Source organism: Nipponia nippon, unplaced genomic scaffold (genome assembly GCF_047370975.1).
Source record: "Nipponia nippon isolate SJK-2023a ecotype South Korea unplaced genomic scaffold, ASM4737097v1 scaffold_4, whole genome shotgun sequence".
Classification (NCBI taxonomy): domain Eukaryota; kingdom Metazoa; phylum Chordata; class Aves; order Pelecaniformes; family Threskiornithidae; genus Nipponia; species Nipponia nippon.
In genome coordinates this window covers 58,919,477-58,935,986 of record NW_028262358.1, presented here as the reverse complement: position 1 = coordinate 58,935,986, position 16,510 = coordinate 58,919,477, and the positions used below count along the sequence as shown (strand labels likewise).

The following is a 16,510-nucleotide window of genomic DNA, read 5'->3' as shown; positions in this document are numbered from 1 at the left end:
TTGCCTAGCTCTCCAGACCAGCTCATCACAATATCAGACAAACACCAAAGCTGGCCCAAGAGAAGCAGTGAGAACACACTGCCAGAGAAGGGATGAAATGACCCTTTCAGAAGCAGCTAAGCATTAATTCAGCTTAGCTGTAACACCAACCTCACTACAGGTTAACACTTATCAGGACTGCAGGAGAAATCCAGTTTCGATTAATTTTTCAGGGTCTGAGAACAACAGCTGAAGCAAACAAAAAAGACTGAGAAAATGTATGAAAAGTTTATAAGGTGAAGTATCAACGAAAAGAGGAGATGGGTAAATGGAGACTAAAAATGTTGCTGTAAAGACCACAGAAAACCAAAGAGGTAAGAAAGCTCAAGAGCTGTCAGTAAACCTGAAACAGTGACTTTATTTTACTAGCCTTTGCCAAGTGATCAGCAACTTTGAATTTGGATAACAACTTCTAATACCCCATGCAATGCTACAGGCTGGGGGAGGAGTGGCTGGAGAGCTGCCTGGCGGAAAAGGACCTGGGGGTGCTGGTCAACAGCCGGCTGAACATGAGCCAGCAGTGTGCCCAGGTGGCCAAGAAGGCCAGTGGCATCCTGGCTTGTATCAGAAATAGTGTGGCCAGCAGGACCAGGGAGGTGATAGTCCCCCTGTACTTGGCACTGGTGAGGCTGCACCTCGAGTCCTGTGTTCACTTTTGGGCCCCTCACTACAAGAAGGACATTGAGGTGCTGGAGTGTGTCCAGAGAAGGGCAACAAGGCTGGTGAGGGGTCCAGAGCACAAGTATCATGAGGAATGGGTGAGGGAGCTGGGGTTGTTTAGCCTGGAGAAAAGGAGGCTGAGGGGAGACCTTATCGCTCTCTGCAACTACCTGAAAGGAGGCTGGAGCAAGGTGGGCATCGGTCTCTTCTCCCAAGCAACAAGCAATAGGACAAGAGGAAATGGTCTCAAGTTGCTCCAGGGGAAGTTTAGGCTGGATATTAGGAAAAATTTCTTCACTGAAAGGGTAGTCAGGCACTGGAACAGGCTGCCCAGGGAAGTGGTTGAGTCCCCATCCTTGGAGATATTTAAAAGATGGGTAGATGTAGTGCTCAGAGACATGGTTTAGTGGTGAACTTGGCAGTGTTAGGTTAACGGTTGGACTTGATGGTCTTAAAGTCTTTTCCAACCTAAACGATTCTATGATTCTGAGGATAGCCAGCACCCCCATAACCAAATCCTAAGGGTGAAGCTTCACAAGATAACAGAGCCAATCTAAAAGCTTAGTAGCGGTGAAAGCGATAGCCACATGCTGCCTTTCCTGCCACTTCATCCCGCTTCCTTCTTTCATTGTCTAAGCTGCTGATGAGTCAGGTCAGTTCCCTGAACTGGCAGGAAAGAAAAAAATGGAATTATTTCGTTCATTGCTTAGTGAGAAAACCTGACTTAACAATGGCTGTGTGTTACTAAGGGCTGTGTGAACAGGCACAAAGGAAAGAATCACAAAAGTGGGCGAAAAAAAAAAAAATAGGATGAAGTTCAGATACTGCCCCTTTGGAAGCAGCAAGCTGTTAGCATGACTCAGTGGTCTCATTAATGCTCACCTAATAATATATGCTAACTGGATGACAGAAGAACATACAAGTTCCATCATACTTTAGACATTTCTCTCGGTTTTTACCTTCCCTGAAACATTTACATTTGAAAACTTGCTTAAGAAACATTAACTGCTGGATATCTCAGATGAAAACAAAACTGAGAACATTTCCCATTTTAATAAGCAATGGTCTCATAGATGGAGAGTGTTTCCTTCAGAAGCCAGACCGAAGCATGTTCCTTGCTGCTCAGAACCAAAGAGTCAAATCTCTACTTTTCCACAGCACAGCATGTAGACTTTTAAATCCCTAAATGCTCAGCTTCCATTTTTCAATCACTACACTCCAGGAAACTGCATACAAAATGACCCCAATGCTTTCCTTCCTCTTTCACAACATTTAATAAAAGCTTTAGAATTTACAAGGAACAAAAAAGCGTTTTTACATGGAACATTTGTAGGCCAGCTTGGCCCTTTAGTTTGCAGCTTTTCTCACCTGTTCGCATTGTGATCTCAGCAACATTTATTATTTATTTATCAATTGCTTCCTTTTCCCTTGCTCAACTGGATCACTGCATGCCAACATACATTTTCTAAAGCTTAATGTGAAGGCAGGTCTCAACGACAAAAAGTCTACAGGTGGAAAAATATCTAGGTCACATTACTAGGAGATGCCAATGAGCACAAGTTAGAATTCACTTGCTAATTCGTCCATCCCATTCAAGTAAAGCATTGTTGGGCAAAGATACAAACCTAAGGCATTCACTGAATGTTACCACCTTTATTTAACACACACAAACATGCATCCCAGGACCGGGAAGAGTCAACAGCCCACTATTCAAATCTTGCGTCAGTCAAAAAATCACATTACAACTCAACCAACTGGGCCAGCATTACTCAGAATTACTTTTGATAGTAGCAGTACAACACAGGACTACAAAGTCCATTGTCGTGGACACACACTGAGCAATTATGTAGAGATACTGACACATCTGCACATATTTATAACGATGACAATTACAGCTTTTTGTAGGACTATGATGTCATGATATGACCACATCTATTCAGGCTTATTGACTTGATATTTTCTATGACAAATGGTACTTTCAGAATTTGGTTGCTCTCGAAATGTTTAGGAAAACAAATGAGGTTTTTAAAAATCCATATAAGGAATACTTTTTATTACCAAAAAAATATTCATTTTCATCTCAGATACAGCGTTCAATCCCAACAGCCTGCTGAGAGTCATGTATGCATGTACAAAAGCAAATATAACTGTGGCATTAAATCCTTCACAGTCAAGAAAATTGTTTATTTAATCATATTTAAAAAAAAACACTGATAGGACTTGCCATCAACTGGCAACAGCAATCAAATATATGGATCAATTTAACTTACACAACATTCACCTGTGTGACAGTCATTCCCCTGACAATACCTTTGCTGTTGCTTTTGCGGAATGAAATCAGAGTAGAAATTTATATGAAAAAAAAAATGGTGAATAACAAGACACTGGTTGCAAGTTGCATTTATATGCATGCTGATGTTATTTTAGAACATCTGTTGTGGACAATGCACAATGGATCCTTTAAATCACTGAGATTCAGTACTTTTCTACTCTGATCACAAATCAAAACACCCCAAGAAAACCAAATGCAACAGAAAGAGCCTTCTAGCCTCAAGTTTACGTTCAGGAAATACTCACCAACGGTTTACTCCAGATTACATTCTGGACACTACACTAATCTCTACAAGGTGATGCAAACTGAAACAGCAATGTAACATTGGGAAAGATGGGCCTTTATTAATGAAATAAATTAATAACGTGCACGGATATCTACAACAAAAAGTCAATCAGAAACACAAACACAAGGGCTACTCAACAAATATTTCACTCTCACAACTGTTTACTTTCTGTCCCAGACAGCGAAGCCATTTGGGTGGGTTTTTTTAAGAAAATCAGTTCCAGTGTCAACATTTTCCACACTAATCAACTTCAATAGAGGCAGACTAATGTTATTCACAAAAAGAAAATAAACATCTTTAATTTTTTAAATAAGAATAGCAATTGATTTATTAGGAAAACATCCAGCCATTGCCCTAGGATAGCTCACAGTAATTAAACTATATTGTCACTTACCGCACTTCACTGCTACCTCCAATAATAAATGTTGACTAATTAACGACAAACCCCTTTGATTGCATGGACATTAATGGTGACATTTTCAAAGGCAGCAGCAGCAGTTTAGAATGACTGTTCTTTGATAGGTACGAAGAGTGCACAGCAACGGACCTCTCTGCTTAACAATCTCTCCTTACGTACCTAATCTCGTCAATACAATACCTTCACACGTTGGGAACCAAACAAGTGCCAGACACACACCCAGCCGTGGAGGGAGAGAGTTAAAAACCCCAACTTGTCCCTAGGGGAAGCGTGGTATCCTTACCAGCTATCAGCATCCACAAAGTTCATGGCTTTGTTCCTCTCTTTTCTACATGAAAGCACATGTTTTACACACTTCTGTTGCTGCCTTGTATCTGCCTTTGAATTCCGTAACCATCTTTCGAACTGTTATTGCACCAAATGTAAACATTTGTGTATTTTCTTAGGTTCCAGACTTTTTTTTTCCTGGTAATTTCTCTCTAATTTTTACTCTGACATCTGAGGTTTACAACATCGTTTACTCAGTTGGGTATTATGATCATTTCTGCTTTTTTTATATGCAGACCAATACATAAGCTACAACCTCTCTCTGAAGTAACCTATAATACTATTATCTTTTTTTAAAGAGACTTTCTGCCATATTTCCCAGTGTCTTGGCTTAGGCTTAACAACTCTGACACACATGCCGTGCTCCCTGAATTTCTAAAGTACATCCAGTATATAGATGGCACAATCATAAACATACAATATATTACTTCTGTAAGTGCTGGTGTGTACTCCATTTGGCAGCTTTTTGGGTGCCCAAAAAAGGTAGCGCAAACAAGAAGAGCCAAGGCTATTTCTCACATGTAAAAACTGGGAAAAAAATATACAAGAAAGAAAAGGGGGGGGGGGGGGGGGGGGGGGAAAAAAAAAAGGACATAGCAGCCAACTTTGTAGTTTTAACTGTTCAGCTAAAGAGTCACTTCAAGAGACCCGGAGCTAAGGTTTAACAGGTTCAAAAATCAGGCCCCAAAGTGAAGTGAAAATTGTATTCTCTTCATTGCAGGAAATGTAAGGAAAGAAATAGGCAAAGATCATGAAAAGGAACTGAAAGCAAGAAGGGAGATAATAAGGTAAGGAAGGAAGAGTGCTACAGAATGGAACTAAAACCAAGCAAAACAAAGTCCTAACATCAAGTAAATAGACACTGATTATAAAGGACCACGAAGTCCTGGGAAAACTACTCTTAGACACAGTGTCGGTGTTATAATAACCAAACTGTTACAATGCCACTTCTTAGCCTGTTTTTAAAGTAATTTGTGTTCTCCAGGCTGGACGATGGTGGTATCTGGAGTAACTACAGGGAAGAGCTTCTCCCAGAAGACACTGGTAATTCTCACTCTTTTTCTTACACTGCATGCGTTATATATTACATGTGTTTTAATAATTACTTCCCCATTTTAAGAAAATAAATTTACAACACTGGTGCCTAATCTTGGAAACTACTTTTAAAAACAATTTTATTCAAATTCCGCTCTTTGGTATACTGCTGGGTATAACACCCTGTATTTTCAAAACAATAAATTAATGTAGTCTGGTCAAGGCCAAAACTGGAAGACAATGCCTATAATTGCCTGGAAAAAGCGCTTTACAGAAGCAATGATTTGAACAGAAACGGGGTGTCTATTGGCTTCTCATATAGCATATTTTGTGTCAAAATTTCTGTCAAAATCTTGACACTTGGTCTCATGTTTAGGATCTACAGAAAAGCAGTCAGACTTACAAGTGAGAGGAACCTTATCTCCTACAGAAAACAGAAATATTGAAAGAAAATGCCAGTATGGTACATGTGCCTTCAGCATTCCTGGCATCCTGGTTCCCTATCTCAAAAAGTTTACATTAGGTACAAAGGCAGCCAACTAGCATCCATCAAGAGCTACTGAAAAGAAAGGGATAACCCCCCAGGGTTCAAGAAGACCTATGCTGAAAACTTCTGTCAGCGTGAGAATATTCAGCAGGAAGCATCCCCACATGCTCGCCCTCTTCTCCCGTTCTTCCCCAGGGATCCACTCTGGCCATGGCAGGAAACAGGCTCCTGCACGAACCGAAGCTTTGGTCTAACTTAGTATGCCATTCTCATGTTCATCAGTGATCTCTGAAAAATCGAACTAAACGTTTCCAAGTTAAGTTGTGGCATCCAATTTCAAAAATTTGAGCTTTGAATCCTCTGTGGAAAAAAAATCATGTGTTGAAAGAAACACAGTGGAACTGGTGAAGCTATCTTTATCTATCAGTCACACACAAATTTACGATATACAGATTTTGAAACAAATAAAAAGGCCATATTCTCTAAGATTAGTATAAATAGTGGATCTCTTCTTCCACTATGCTGGGTTTTTGCCTTAGTCCAAATCAGTTACTTCACTTGACAAGTAAAACTGTGGCATGTGAATGCAAGGAAGGCTTTAGACATATAGATTATTGGGCTAAGTTGCTTTACTGCTTGTTTCTCGTTAGTCACTCGGTACTATATTTAAATAGTTTGGAAATAGCCAACTGCTTCTTGTTCAGCTTTTATTATAGAAATCAAATTAAACAAGACAAAAATTCATTAAAAGAAAACAAAAAAAGGAAATTACACAGTTGATGTTGAAATCATCAAGAATAAATTAAAAAAAGGCAATTTCGTAATTTCAGAAGCAAGTCCAACCACTGGCTCCTTACTAGCATCACACAGCGCAATCAAAACCTCTTGTCAAAACCCAGCAATAACTAGCTCAGAATTTATATCTGCTGTAGTTTGTTTTTTTTTTAAGTCTTTATCTGTTGTGTTTATGTGTACATTAGTTTAAATTCATTTATAATTTTTAAGCAACATAATGGTACACAGAAAACTCTTGAGGGGCTAACTTCCAACTGCCATTCACAAAGGCAGTTAGAGAAAGTAAGTCAGAAATACACCCAAGATAATTGCCTCAGGGCAACCAAATTTTTGAAGGCATGACATAAATGCAACAAACTGCATTTGTATGAAAATCCAGATTTTTCTGGATACTACTATGAAAACATAGCTAAAGGAGTTTGAAATATTACTATGGGCAGAACTCAAATTAGTTTGTGTTGGTTTTTTTTAAAGCTATTTCTTCATATTTTTATCTAAATATACTACTTATCCATTTATAAAAAATTTAGTGATTAAATGAAAACCAAACAAGATCAAGCAACAGATATGCTTACTAGACAACTAGAAAGTTAGGATTAATTCAAAAGGCAGAAAAAACCAACGATGAATAAATTTTTGTAGGTACTTACATATTTAAAATGCTGCTAAAGATTCCTTACAGAATGAAAAGCACCAGTAGGAAATACAGAATGAAAGAACCTCTCCTTCACACTGCATTCATTTGCCCAGTATCATAAAATACCTTTAGGTAAAAGTAGCATACTGGTTTTTTTCTGAGCAGTGAGTGCTGGTTTGAAGAAAGACTCCATTCCTGTATCACGTAGTCTCTGTAGTTAGTTTATAACTATACAGCAAAAGTTTCAGGAACGACGTGGTAAAAAGGAACACGTAGCCATACTGGTCGTGAGTTGCAATCATAAGTTACTTAAATATCTGTATGCATGTGAAGTAGGAATATTTTTGCATTGATGTAGTTACATCAATAAGGAACTAGCAAATGATAGTGGCACAAGAACACTCATTGCTATTATAAGGCTTATTCACAAGCTAAAATTAAAAGCATCATCATAAAGGCAATCCTAACTTAAGAGTGGGGGTAAACTGCGTAACACATTCTGATTAAGTGTACGCTCTTAGACTGTTAGTTTTCCACAAGTACCTGAGCAATCTGATTTTCTTGACACCTATTTTTCACAGAAAATTAGTTGCAGGTACTTGTAGATATCACTTTTTGCATTCAATACAGCTGAATATTTATATGACAAATACCTGTACCTAATCAGGAAACAAAACCGCTATGCAATGAACCCTGAAAAAGTCATAGTTTATTGTAATTCCCAGTATAAATGCTGAGGAGAAAAACCACAGCAAATTCATTCCAATAAATGCATGGAATTAATTTAAAATAAATAACTTCAAACTAAAAAATGTGCAAGAGAAAATTACAATGATCATACCTATTTTAGGAGCAGAAAAGACTAATCTTCTTGGATACAATTATCACTTAAATGAGTCATTTGCTCGGACTCTTTTCTGATACACATTCATAATAATTCACATCTGTTGCTTCATCACAGACATAATCAAAAGACCAAGATCGTTTAAGTTGTTTCTCCCCCATCACTATTTGTATGTTTCACAGAGTAGGTTTTCCAAACTTAGTATGAAAAGGACACAATCAGATTACAGAATAACCTGTAGAAAAATCCTTCATAGCAGTTTATTAAAACAGCTGAAACACTATTTTAAAATAAGCTTCAGGATGTATGCATGGGAGTTGCTGTTATTTATGTACTCTCTCAGTAAAGACGACAGCCTTTAGCTTTTATTTAGAGCACTGGTCAACAGCTGCATTTTCACATTATCAGGTTTGCTGAGCAATACCACACCACTGTAATGTCCAGGTTACACATTTGATATAATATTTTTCTGAAAATGTGTCAACTGCAATTCATAAACATCCCTACTTGCCAAGTTCAATAGCTTTTACAACACTTTTACACAGTTCTAACACATCAGAAAAACTTATTTACTGAAGGAAACATCTACAGGTACCAATTGATTGTATAGGGCCAAAAGACTAAACTTTTCACTCTGATCTAGGTGTACTCCCTAAATGAATATCTTCTAAACACGAAACTGTAATTCTTCCAATGACTGCTTTATATCTAAAAATATCAGTGCTGAATGCTGCAATTAGATTTCTCAGCTGGAGACATCTTTCTACATTATTTTCTTGAATGCATAAGATCCAGGCTCAACATGTGCTAATCAGCTGCACTAAACTCTAAATGTGATCTAGTTAACTAGAACACTACTCAGATTTGATTGGCGGGTTTTTTTGGTTTGCTTTTAAATCCAAGCATATCTTAATCACCTTGCCTGCCCTCCAAAGAAAATAGTCATGAAAAAAGACAAGATGTTCAGAGGGAAAAAAAAAAAAACCTAACCCTATCATTACAAAATATCCTTAGGTCCTGACATCATCTACTTACTCTCAAAATAGCATGCTTGCCCAGTAATTTCTTATGGATTCTGACTTTAAAATTTCTAGTGTTCAAAGGTAAGAATCACCTACAGTGTATATTCCGGTCACAGTGCAAGCCCTAACCATCTGAACTGCGCCTTACAGTTAGTCTGAAATGAACTGGAGAAGCAGCTCCTTGCCCTGAATTCAGTTTGGTGGAGGAAACAATTCTGAGACTCCCGTAAAGCTGGGTTCTCTCCGTACTAGAAAGTTCATCGCACTACTATGCAGCCCTATTTGAACTGTGTTCTTTATCTTGCAGAGCAGGTTAGGAAAGATGTATGCATCAGAAGATATTTTTCCTTCCTAGATTAGCAACAACTATCTGTTAGGCCAGATCTCCTCTTCTGCCTCCTCTAAAATTCTTAACATTTAACAGAGCTTGTAGGAAAGAAGGATGAACGCAGCAAGTGACCTCATGAGTAATCTTGTCACTAACCGACTCTTTTCTCTCTCATATCAAAAGTATTCATAACAATATGTAAGCTACTAAATTGAACATATGCCGTATCTTTTTTTACTCACCTACGCAGTTATCACAAAGGCTGCAATGTGAGGCACGAGGTGGGCGGAAAATCTTGCAAGTAAAACAGTATTTTAGTTTCACTGTCTGTCCATTGATGATCACTTCTTTTGTTCTGGGAGGGGGGCGGTATCCTCCTGAACTGGAGCCATTTGCAATATCTAAACATGGAAGTACAACACATTAAATTTTTCACATGAGCTATGGTGTATGCACAGAACTTGATGGCAATGTATAGCAAGTTTCAAATTTATATTAACACACTTAAACAACTTTTTTCCCCTAAAATGACACGTAGCAAAAGGAGAATTAATTACAAATAGCATTCATAGCCAATCAATTTGAATTAAAAAAAACCAAAACAAAAACAAACAAAAAAACCCCCACACCAAACCACCCAAAACCAATTCTCAAATACAGACAGCTACCTTGATCCCAAAACTCTTACACTCTCATATCCCCTAGTAGTCCACAGAGAATACATTAAAGAAAACTGTGACTACTGGTGCAGGGTGGTAAAAACTGGACAAGTTATCTTCAGGATTTTCCTGAATTTTTTAGAATTCCTGTAATAACAAACAGTGTCTCTACAAGTGCTGCAGAAATTCTACAATCTAATATAGAATCTGCACATTTACTTAAGCAACAGCAGCTCTATCATTAGAGCTTGGCATATGGTAGAAATAAGATCAATCATCACTTTGAGATCTCTTAAATGCTGTGATACCATGGAGCACATTCAGAATAGTATTTCACAGCTTTTGCTGTTTCAAAGTTCGAAAATCTAACTCCCAGTGTTACTTTTACACATCTTGAAGTTTGTCTGTTGCATAAAAATAGTTTCCAAACACCTCATTTGGTACAAGTGGTGGGGTTTTGGCTTTTGTTTGCTTGCTTTTGTTTGCTTGCTTTTGTTTTATTTTAGGGCATCAGCATTCATTTTTCCAGCAACTAAAGGACTGATTAGGCTAAATCATTGAAGTTCAATTTTGTTCTTTAAATGCTCCCAAGCTGAGCTATACTCTGAAAGCTGAACATGTAAAAGTGGCACCTTTTTCTCAGTTTATCTGTTCTTGTGTAATCGCAATCAAATTAAACCAGAGAAGTGGAAAAAAAAAAAAACCCTAAATTATCGCTCTTGGACTGGCAGAACAGGAAGAACAATAGTAAAGTAAAAAATTATTTTCCAATGTATGAATGAAACTACATTTTGAAGTCACAGTCACCTGCACAGCTGTGTTTTAAGTTGTCCCCCTCACTTTCATGTTGGACAAGCATGGGGCTGGATGACAGATTACTAAAAGATCCATGACTTGCATGTGAGCTCAGATCGTTAGAAATGTCACCCACAATTACAATTTTTGCCAGGTCTGCAGACATACTTACAGAGCCTACAAACTATACATTTTCCAAGGGGGCAACTAGAAAGCCTCCTACCTAGCAAGGTGTTCAAATTAGTGACAGCATAGCTGTGCTAGCAAAGGTGTAATTATACAATATGCTAGATTTGGCAGCAAATGTAGCTTAAGAAGTTCCCATCTGCAACGTGCTCACTTGCTCCATAAACATGCATCAATAAAAGTGGGACACCACTGTAAACTTGACCATTGAAACAAATAGATTTCAGAAAAACTCTTGGAGAAGAAGGTGGGGAGCAATCGCTGAGAATGATGGAGTCAGGGTGCGAAGCTCCTAAGCATCTCTTATGAGAATGAAGTGGTGAACACTGAAGAAACAGCAGCTTAGAAGCAGCCTACTAGACCCTGGTGAGGTACACACATTTGCTTGTGTTGGATCTAAACCAACCCCTGCAATGTTTCTGGGATGCTGGGCCAGGTCCTATGATCCGCACGTGGAAGTACAGATTACTGTGTGGCTCCTATAACAATCAATAATACTGATTTTGATCTCAAGGCCAATAGGACTTGATACGGTATTTTTTATTAAATAGGTATTGCATTACAAGCTACTAGTGTATTTACATGCTGAAGCATAACTAGACAGCAAAAGTTTTTTAATGTGCAATAGGAAACTTAAGATCATGTTCATACGGTTTGGATTTTTACAGTTATGTTGTTTAAAAGAAACTCATTAATTAAATAATTGTGATTTTAAAGCACTCTAGCAGATACAAGAATTTGATGAGGTCAACAGAAATGATTTAATTTCTTCAGGTTATAGTAAAAACCATTTTTTTATTAGCTTGCATAACAGTTTATTTGTCCTCATGACACATCAGTTTGAGTTAAGTAATTTTTGATTTTTGCATTCTAATTCAGAACTAAGCTGAAAAGATATTCTTTTGAGGGCACAGCACAACTGTGCTTATGCTATTTAAAGCTTTACAGAGACATGGATGATTCCTAAAATCCAGAAAACAGGGAAGAATTTCTTATAATTCAGGGATTACATTAAAAAAGCTTCCATATTTACAATGAAAACTTATTTTCTGTAGAACAAATTATCACAGGCTGCATGAAATGCTGAAATAAATAACTTGTAGTACTAGTACAGATCTACATAAGACAATACTTTTTAGGGGAGAAAAACACCGTAGTAAGTTTTTGTTAATAAAAGTCCCCTATAGCTGATTTTAGTTACTATCACTGAAAAAGATAAATATCTTTTAATACTCTGTACTTTCGGTGACATGAGCAGCAGCAGGCTTGTAATATTCTTAGTCCTTCTATAAATCCATAGGCCTTACAAAACACAGCATTATGCCCATTTCTGACCATAGTGTTGTCAAGATAGACTTAAACTGTGAACAAAAATGCAGGTCATTAGCCCTAATTAGCTTTTTATCCAATAAAGCATTTAACATGTGCATGCATAACATGTTCATTAATAAACCAATTATTTCCACTTCATACTCATACTCAAATTTACATGCATAATTGTCAAAAATATTAATGAAGCCTGAATTTTACATAGGTGTAGCTTTCTATACTGCTAGAAATGCTGATGCATTGAATTTCCTAAAATAACACTAATATTTCAGATTTTCTTCTTTTACAAAATCTTATTATTCCTGATTACGTACATAATCATTGAAAGAAAATGACTTAAACCAGTCAAGGTGAATTGTTTAGAAGAAAAACGCTCTTTTTTTCTAATGAAACATTTATGTATAAAAAACGCACGTGGACTAAAACCAGTATTCCCCCACCTTTCAAGAAGTTAAAAAAGTGCACTGTATCTATTTTATTCTAAAATGGGCTCTGGCAGAATCTCAAAGGCAACTTCCCTCTTCTCTGATGGAGAAGGGAGACTACTGGCCAGCCCATTATACTTACAATGCTGGTTTTCTAAGAGGACTTCCTTCCAAACCTTTGCAGGGAAGTTTAAGTTCACAGGGACAGTGAATCCTAGTTCTCTGAGGAAAACTAATCTCAAAATCCAAGGGTGAAAGCTGATGCAAATAAAATTAATGAAAACAGTCTTGCTGACTTTCCATGGAGTCAGGATTTTACCCGCAATCCTAAATTGCATAATCAAACCCGTAAATTCCAGTCTTTCTGTTTATTAACAATTTTTTTTCTGGAAACAGGCAGCGGGGCAAGGTCATAAAAATGCTCGGATTTAATCATATTTATCTAACCTAAATGTGCTAAACATGTCCTGGTCTCACAGTGATTTTTCAGACTTCAACTTGACTGCTTAAACTTGGGTTCTAACACAGTTAAATCTTTTAATATCTTTATATCTTTTAATATATGCAGTCCCTTTAAGGCATAGTAAGATTAACCTTTACAGAATCACCTTCCCCAAATAAACCTCCATTTGACCACTACTTTTTACGTTTTTCTCTTCCAATCTGTTACTGATGTAGTAAACCAAGTTATTTTACAAAAAGGTTAAAATTTTCCCGCTAATGGGATTGCCTTCCATCCTCTCTGATCTGACACATTTTATAACTTCTCTAGCAGTTTCAAATGTTCATGCACTAGATGGGCTCCAGCATTTTTATTACCCTATTACAGAACCCCCAAACATAAAATTCATATCCTTGCAGGACCAAAGTACCTGAACTGCTGCAAGAAAGTCACTCCAAGTATTTAATGGAGATACAGCACAGTCTATCAACCTTCTAATGTGACAACAAACTCCACTTAGATCTCTCAAATTATTATGCTGAAAACAAACAGGAGGTGCTGTTTAGATGAGACACAGAGGCTGGAATTTTGTATACATATCACCAGGATTCTCCCACTCAATCAAGCATTTGCTTTTTTGGTCAATTTTCCTGAGATCCTAGGACAAACAGTCTCTAGAAGGTCTCTCCACGTTGTCTCTACACAAACTTAACAACCGTATTATGCAAGGTTTGCCATCAACTTTAAAGAGTCACAATTTCAATCTTCAAACAATATCATTAGAAAAGTTAGTAACTTGAAGTAGTTGTAATGTTTCCTGCCAAGATAATGCAATGAAAAAAAAATCTTTATGTATGACCTATAACACCTGAACAACAACAACAACAACAAACCCCAAAACCCCTGAAAAAATGCAAACCTCCTTTAAGAAATGTCTTCCTCTGTGTTTAACCACTTAAATCTAAGCTACATGCTTAACAACAGCGGGCTACAAGAGGAAAGAGTAATTTATTTTTTTTAGGGAAAAGAACTTAATCAAATAACATTTTCTTGTTTCCAGACAGTAATCTCAGGGACAAACAATGCTGGGAACCTGGCTTAGACTGAAACTAGCAGTTGCTAACTGCATTCTTCACCTAATTCTTCATCTGAGAGCCAACAAGAGATACCAACCAAATATTGCTCCTGACTTTAGATAAAAGAGTTACTGCCTTGATTTCAGAAAAACCTATGCATTATTTTCTTAAGAGCTGAATTGCACCATCATCTTGAAGTCTAAAACTTTATGTGAAAGGTATTCTCGCTCCCACAAAGAAATGTAATCTTTAGTGATTTGCTGAGGGAAAGAAGCACAGAGCGTAAGACCTTTCTGAAAGACTGACCTGATGCACAAAGTAATTTCACTAAATTTATTTTAAGAACATTGTTTAAAGCATGCTATATCAGGTATGACTATTAGCCTATCAAGTTGGTATCCCACCTTTGGAGAGAAAGTAAAACATACACACACTGTACACACAAGCAGTATGTATTTGTTCAGGCTGCTGTCAATTCTACGGAATGCCTATGCTGTGGCACGAATTTAATTTTATAAAGCTCTAAGGAAATCAAATTGTGCATTTCAAAACAAGTGAAAGACAGGCATGGAACTGTGGAGAATTCTCAAACGTAATCTTGAGCATCAATGAAAATTAAGAGAGCCAAGACAAAGCCAACTTCCAGAGATGGTGTGCTCCTGTAGCTAATACACTGAGTTCAGGGCTTTTGAGAAGGCAAAAGCAAGCAAGCAGAAACTGTGAAGTGGCCTGAGCTCGTTGTACAGAATAAGTTAGGAAGATATACCTAAGCTAAGACAGTTACCCTGAAGAAAAATCCAAAGCATTTCCTTGCTATAGATGGGCCTTTTTAAAGCTGAAAGGATAAGTTATCATAATTGTCTTTTTATTTATCTGCATCACCTATTCAATGCAAAAAATACCAATATTGTGGAAGAATTGTTAATCTTGTATGCATCAAATGGACAAATGCTTTCCCATCTGTGAAACCCATTCTGCTGGTTATCCTTTTAAGCCTTTATATTTAGAAGTTTATTATCCTATAAACATTTTTCCACTTGAGGTGACTTCACACTAAACTAACTACAAAAAACATATCATAACTGCAAAGAGGTTACAAAATAAGGCTGCTCCTAGTTTTCACTTTCCCACAGAAACAACAGCCCCTCTCAATATAGTATTTTGTGTGATCACAGAAAACATGCTTATATGCGCCATGAAAAGGATGCAACTACCATGCGGGTTGCCCTGGAAAAAATTACTTCAATTTTCATGAAAGTTATAATCAAAATAAAAATACTAAACCAACAAGTTTAATTTTCCATTTAGAAAAAAAACAAGAAAGAAAGAAAAAAAAAAAAACAGGTCCTGCTGCATTTGACTGAAATTATAGCACTTTTATAGTAAATAACCCTACATCATCTTCAGTGATTTTGCATTATACAAGCCTCATGCATCTAGATGCTTTTGTTCTATTATCTTATATGAAAAAATACTAGAGTATTTTAAGACCTATGCTCCTTCCCTCTCTTAGGCCAAACACATGTATTTCTTAGAGGTCTTGTTTACTAGACTTCTCTGTTTTGCTGCCTTCCTCTTGAGTTTCCACACATGGTGTCAAAAACTGGCCAGTGAACTGAGCCCTCATTATCACTAGATATTGCAGAATGTCACTTCTCCTGGTTTATGTAATGACTCTTTTTCTAATGCATCCCAAAAAGAATTTCCCCTTTTTGTCATGATATCACAATGCCAACTCAATCTGTTTGTGGATAACACTCAAGTCCCCTTTTACTGTACCATTCACTACTGAGCCCTCTTTTTGTTAGTATTTGATTTCCATTTGTAATCATGCATTTTGTATTTGTTCCCTAAATTTGATATGACTATTTAGAGTATATATAAAAAAAAAAAAGAGCAGAGTGCTTGCAAATTCCCCCAACTCAGCATCAACTTCACAATTAAGCATATTCCCTTTTTCTTGAGCCCACAAACAGCCTCTGCAAGATCCTGCTTGATCACTTGTCATTTGCCAGAAGAGTCTTTCCAGCAAGTTGCTCATTGACTTTGTGATAATTATTTCATCTAGACTTTATTTCCAAAATTTATATAGAAAGAATCCTATGCAGGACAGTATCAAGAGCTCTATTACAGTAAAAATTTAGCACACCTGCTTCTTCTTTTCCACCAAGACAGTTACTCTTTCAAGGAAGGACATAGTTTGGTTACACTTGATTTGCTCTTGAAATACTTTGTTGCTTGTTTTGAGTCTTAAATGGCCATAAATCCCACCCCCTGGCAGCCCCAATTCTTACAATTTCATCATTTAGCAGTTTGCTCCCATGTCTTTCCAGACAGAGAATAGTTTCTAGCGATGGAAGAGACAGATTTCCATTGGAATAGAATATT

At 37.1% G+C, this 16,510-nt stretch overlaps 1 protein-coding gene across 5 annotated transcripts in view; it reads right to left on the bottom strand.

Annotated features, from left to right (window-relative positions):
• Positions 1 to 16,510, bottom strand: part of ZDHHC14 (zDHHC palmitoyltransferase 14) — a 113,505-nt gene that overhangs the window by 27,745 nt on the left and 69,250 nt on the right. For all 5 annotated transcript variants that reach the window (XM_009460693.2, XM_087775194.1, XM_087775196.1 and 2 more), the window contains exon 3: positions 9,453 to 9,611. In XM_009460693.2, the coding sequence (XP_009458968.1) occupies positions 9,453 to 9,611 (159 nt within the window). The remainder of the gene's footprint in view (positions 1 to 9,452; positions 9,612 to 16,510) is intronic.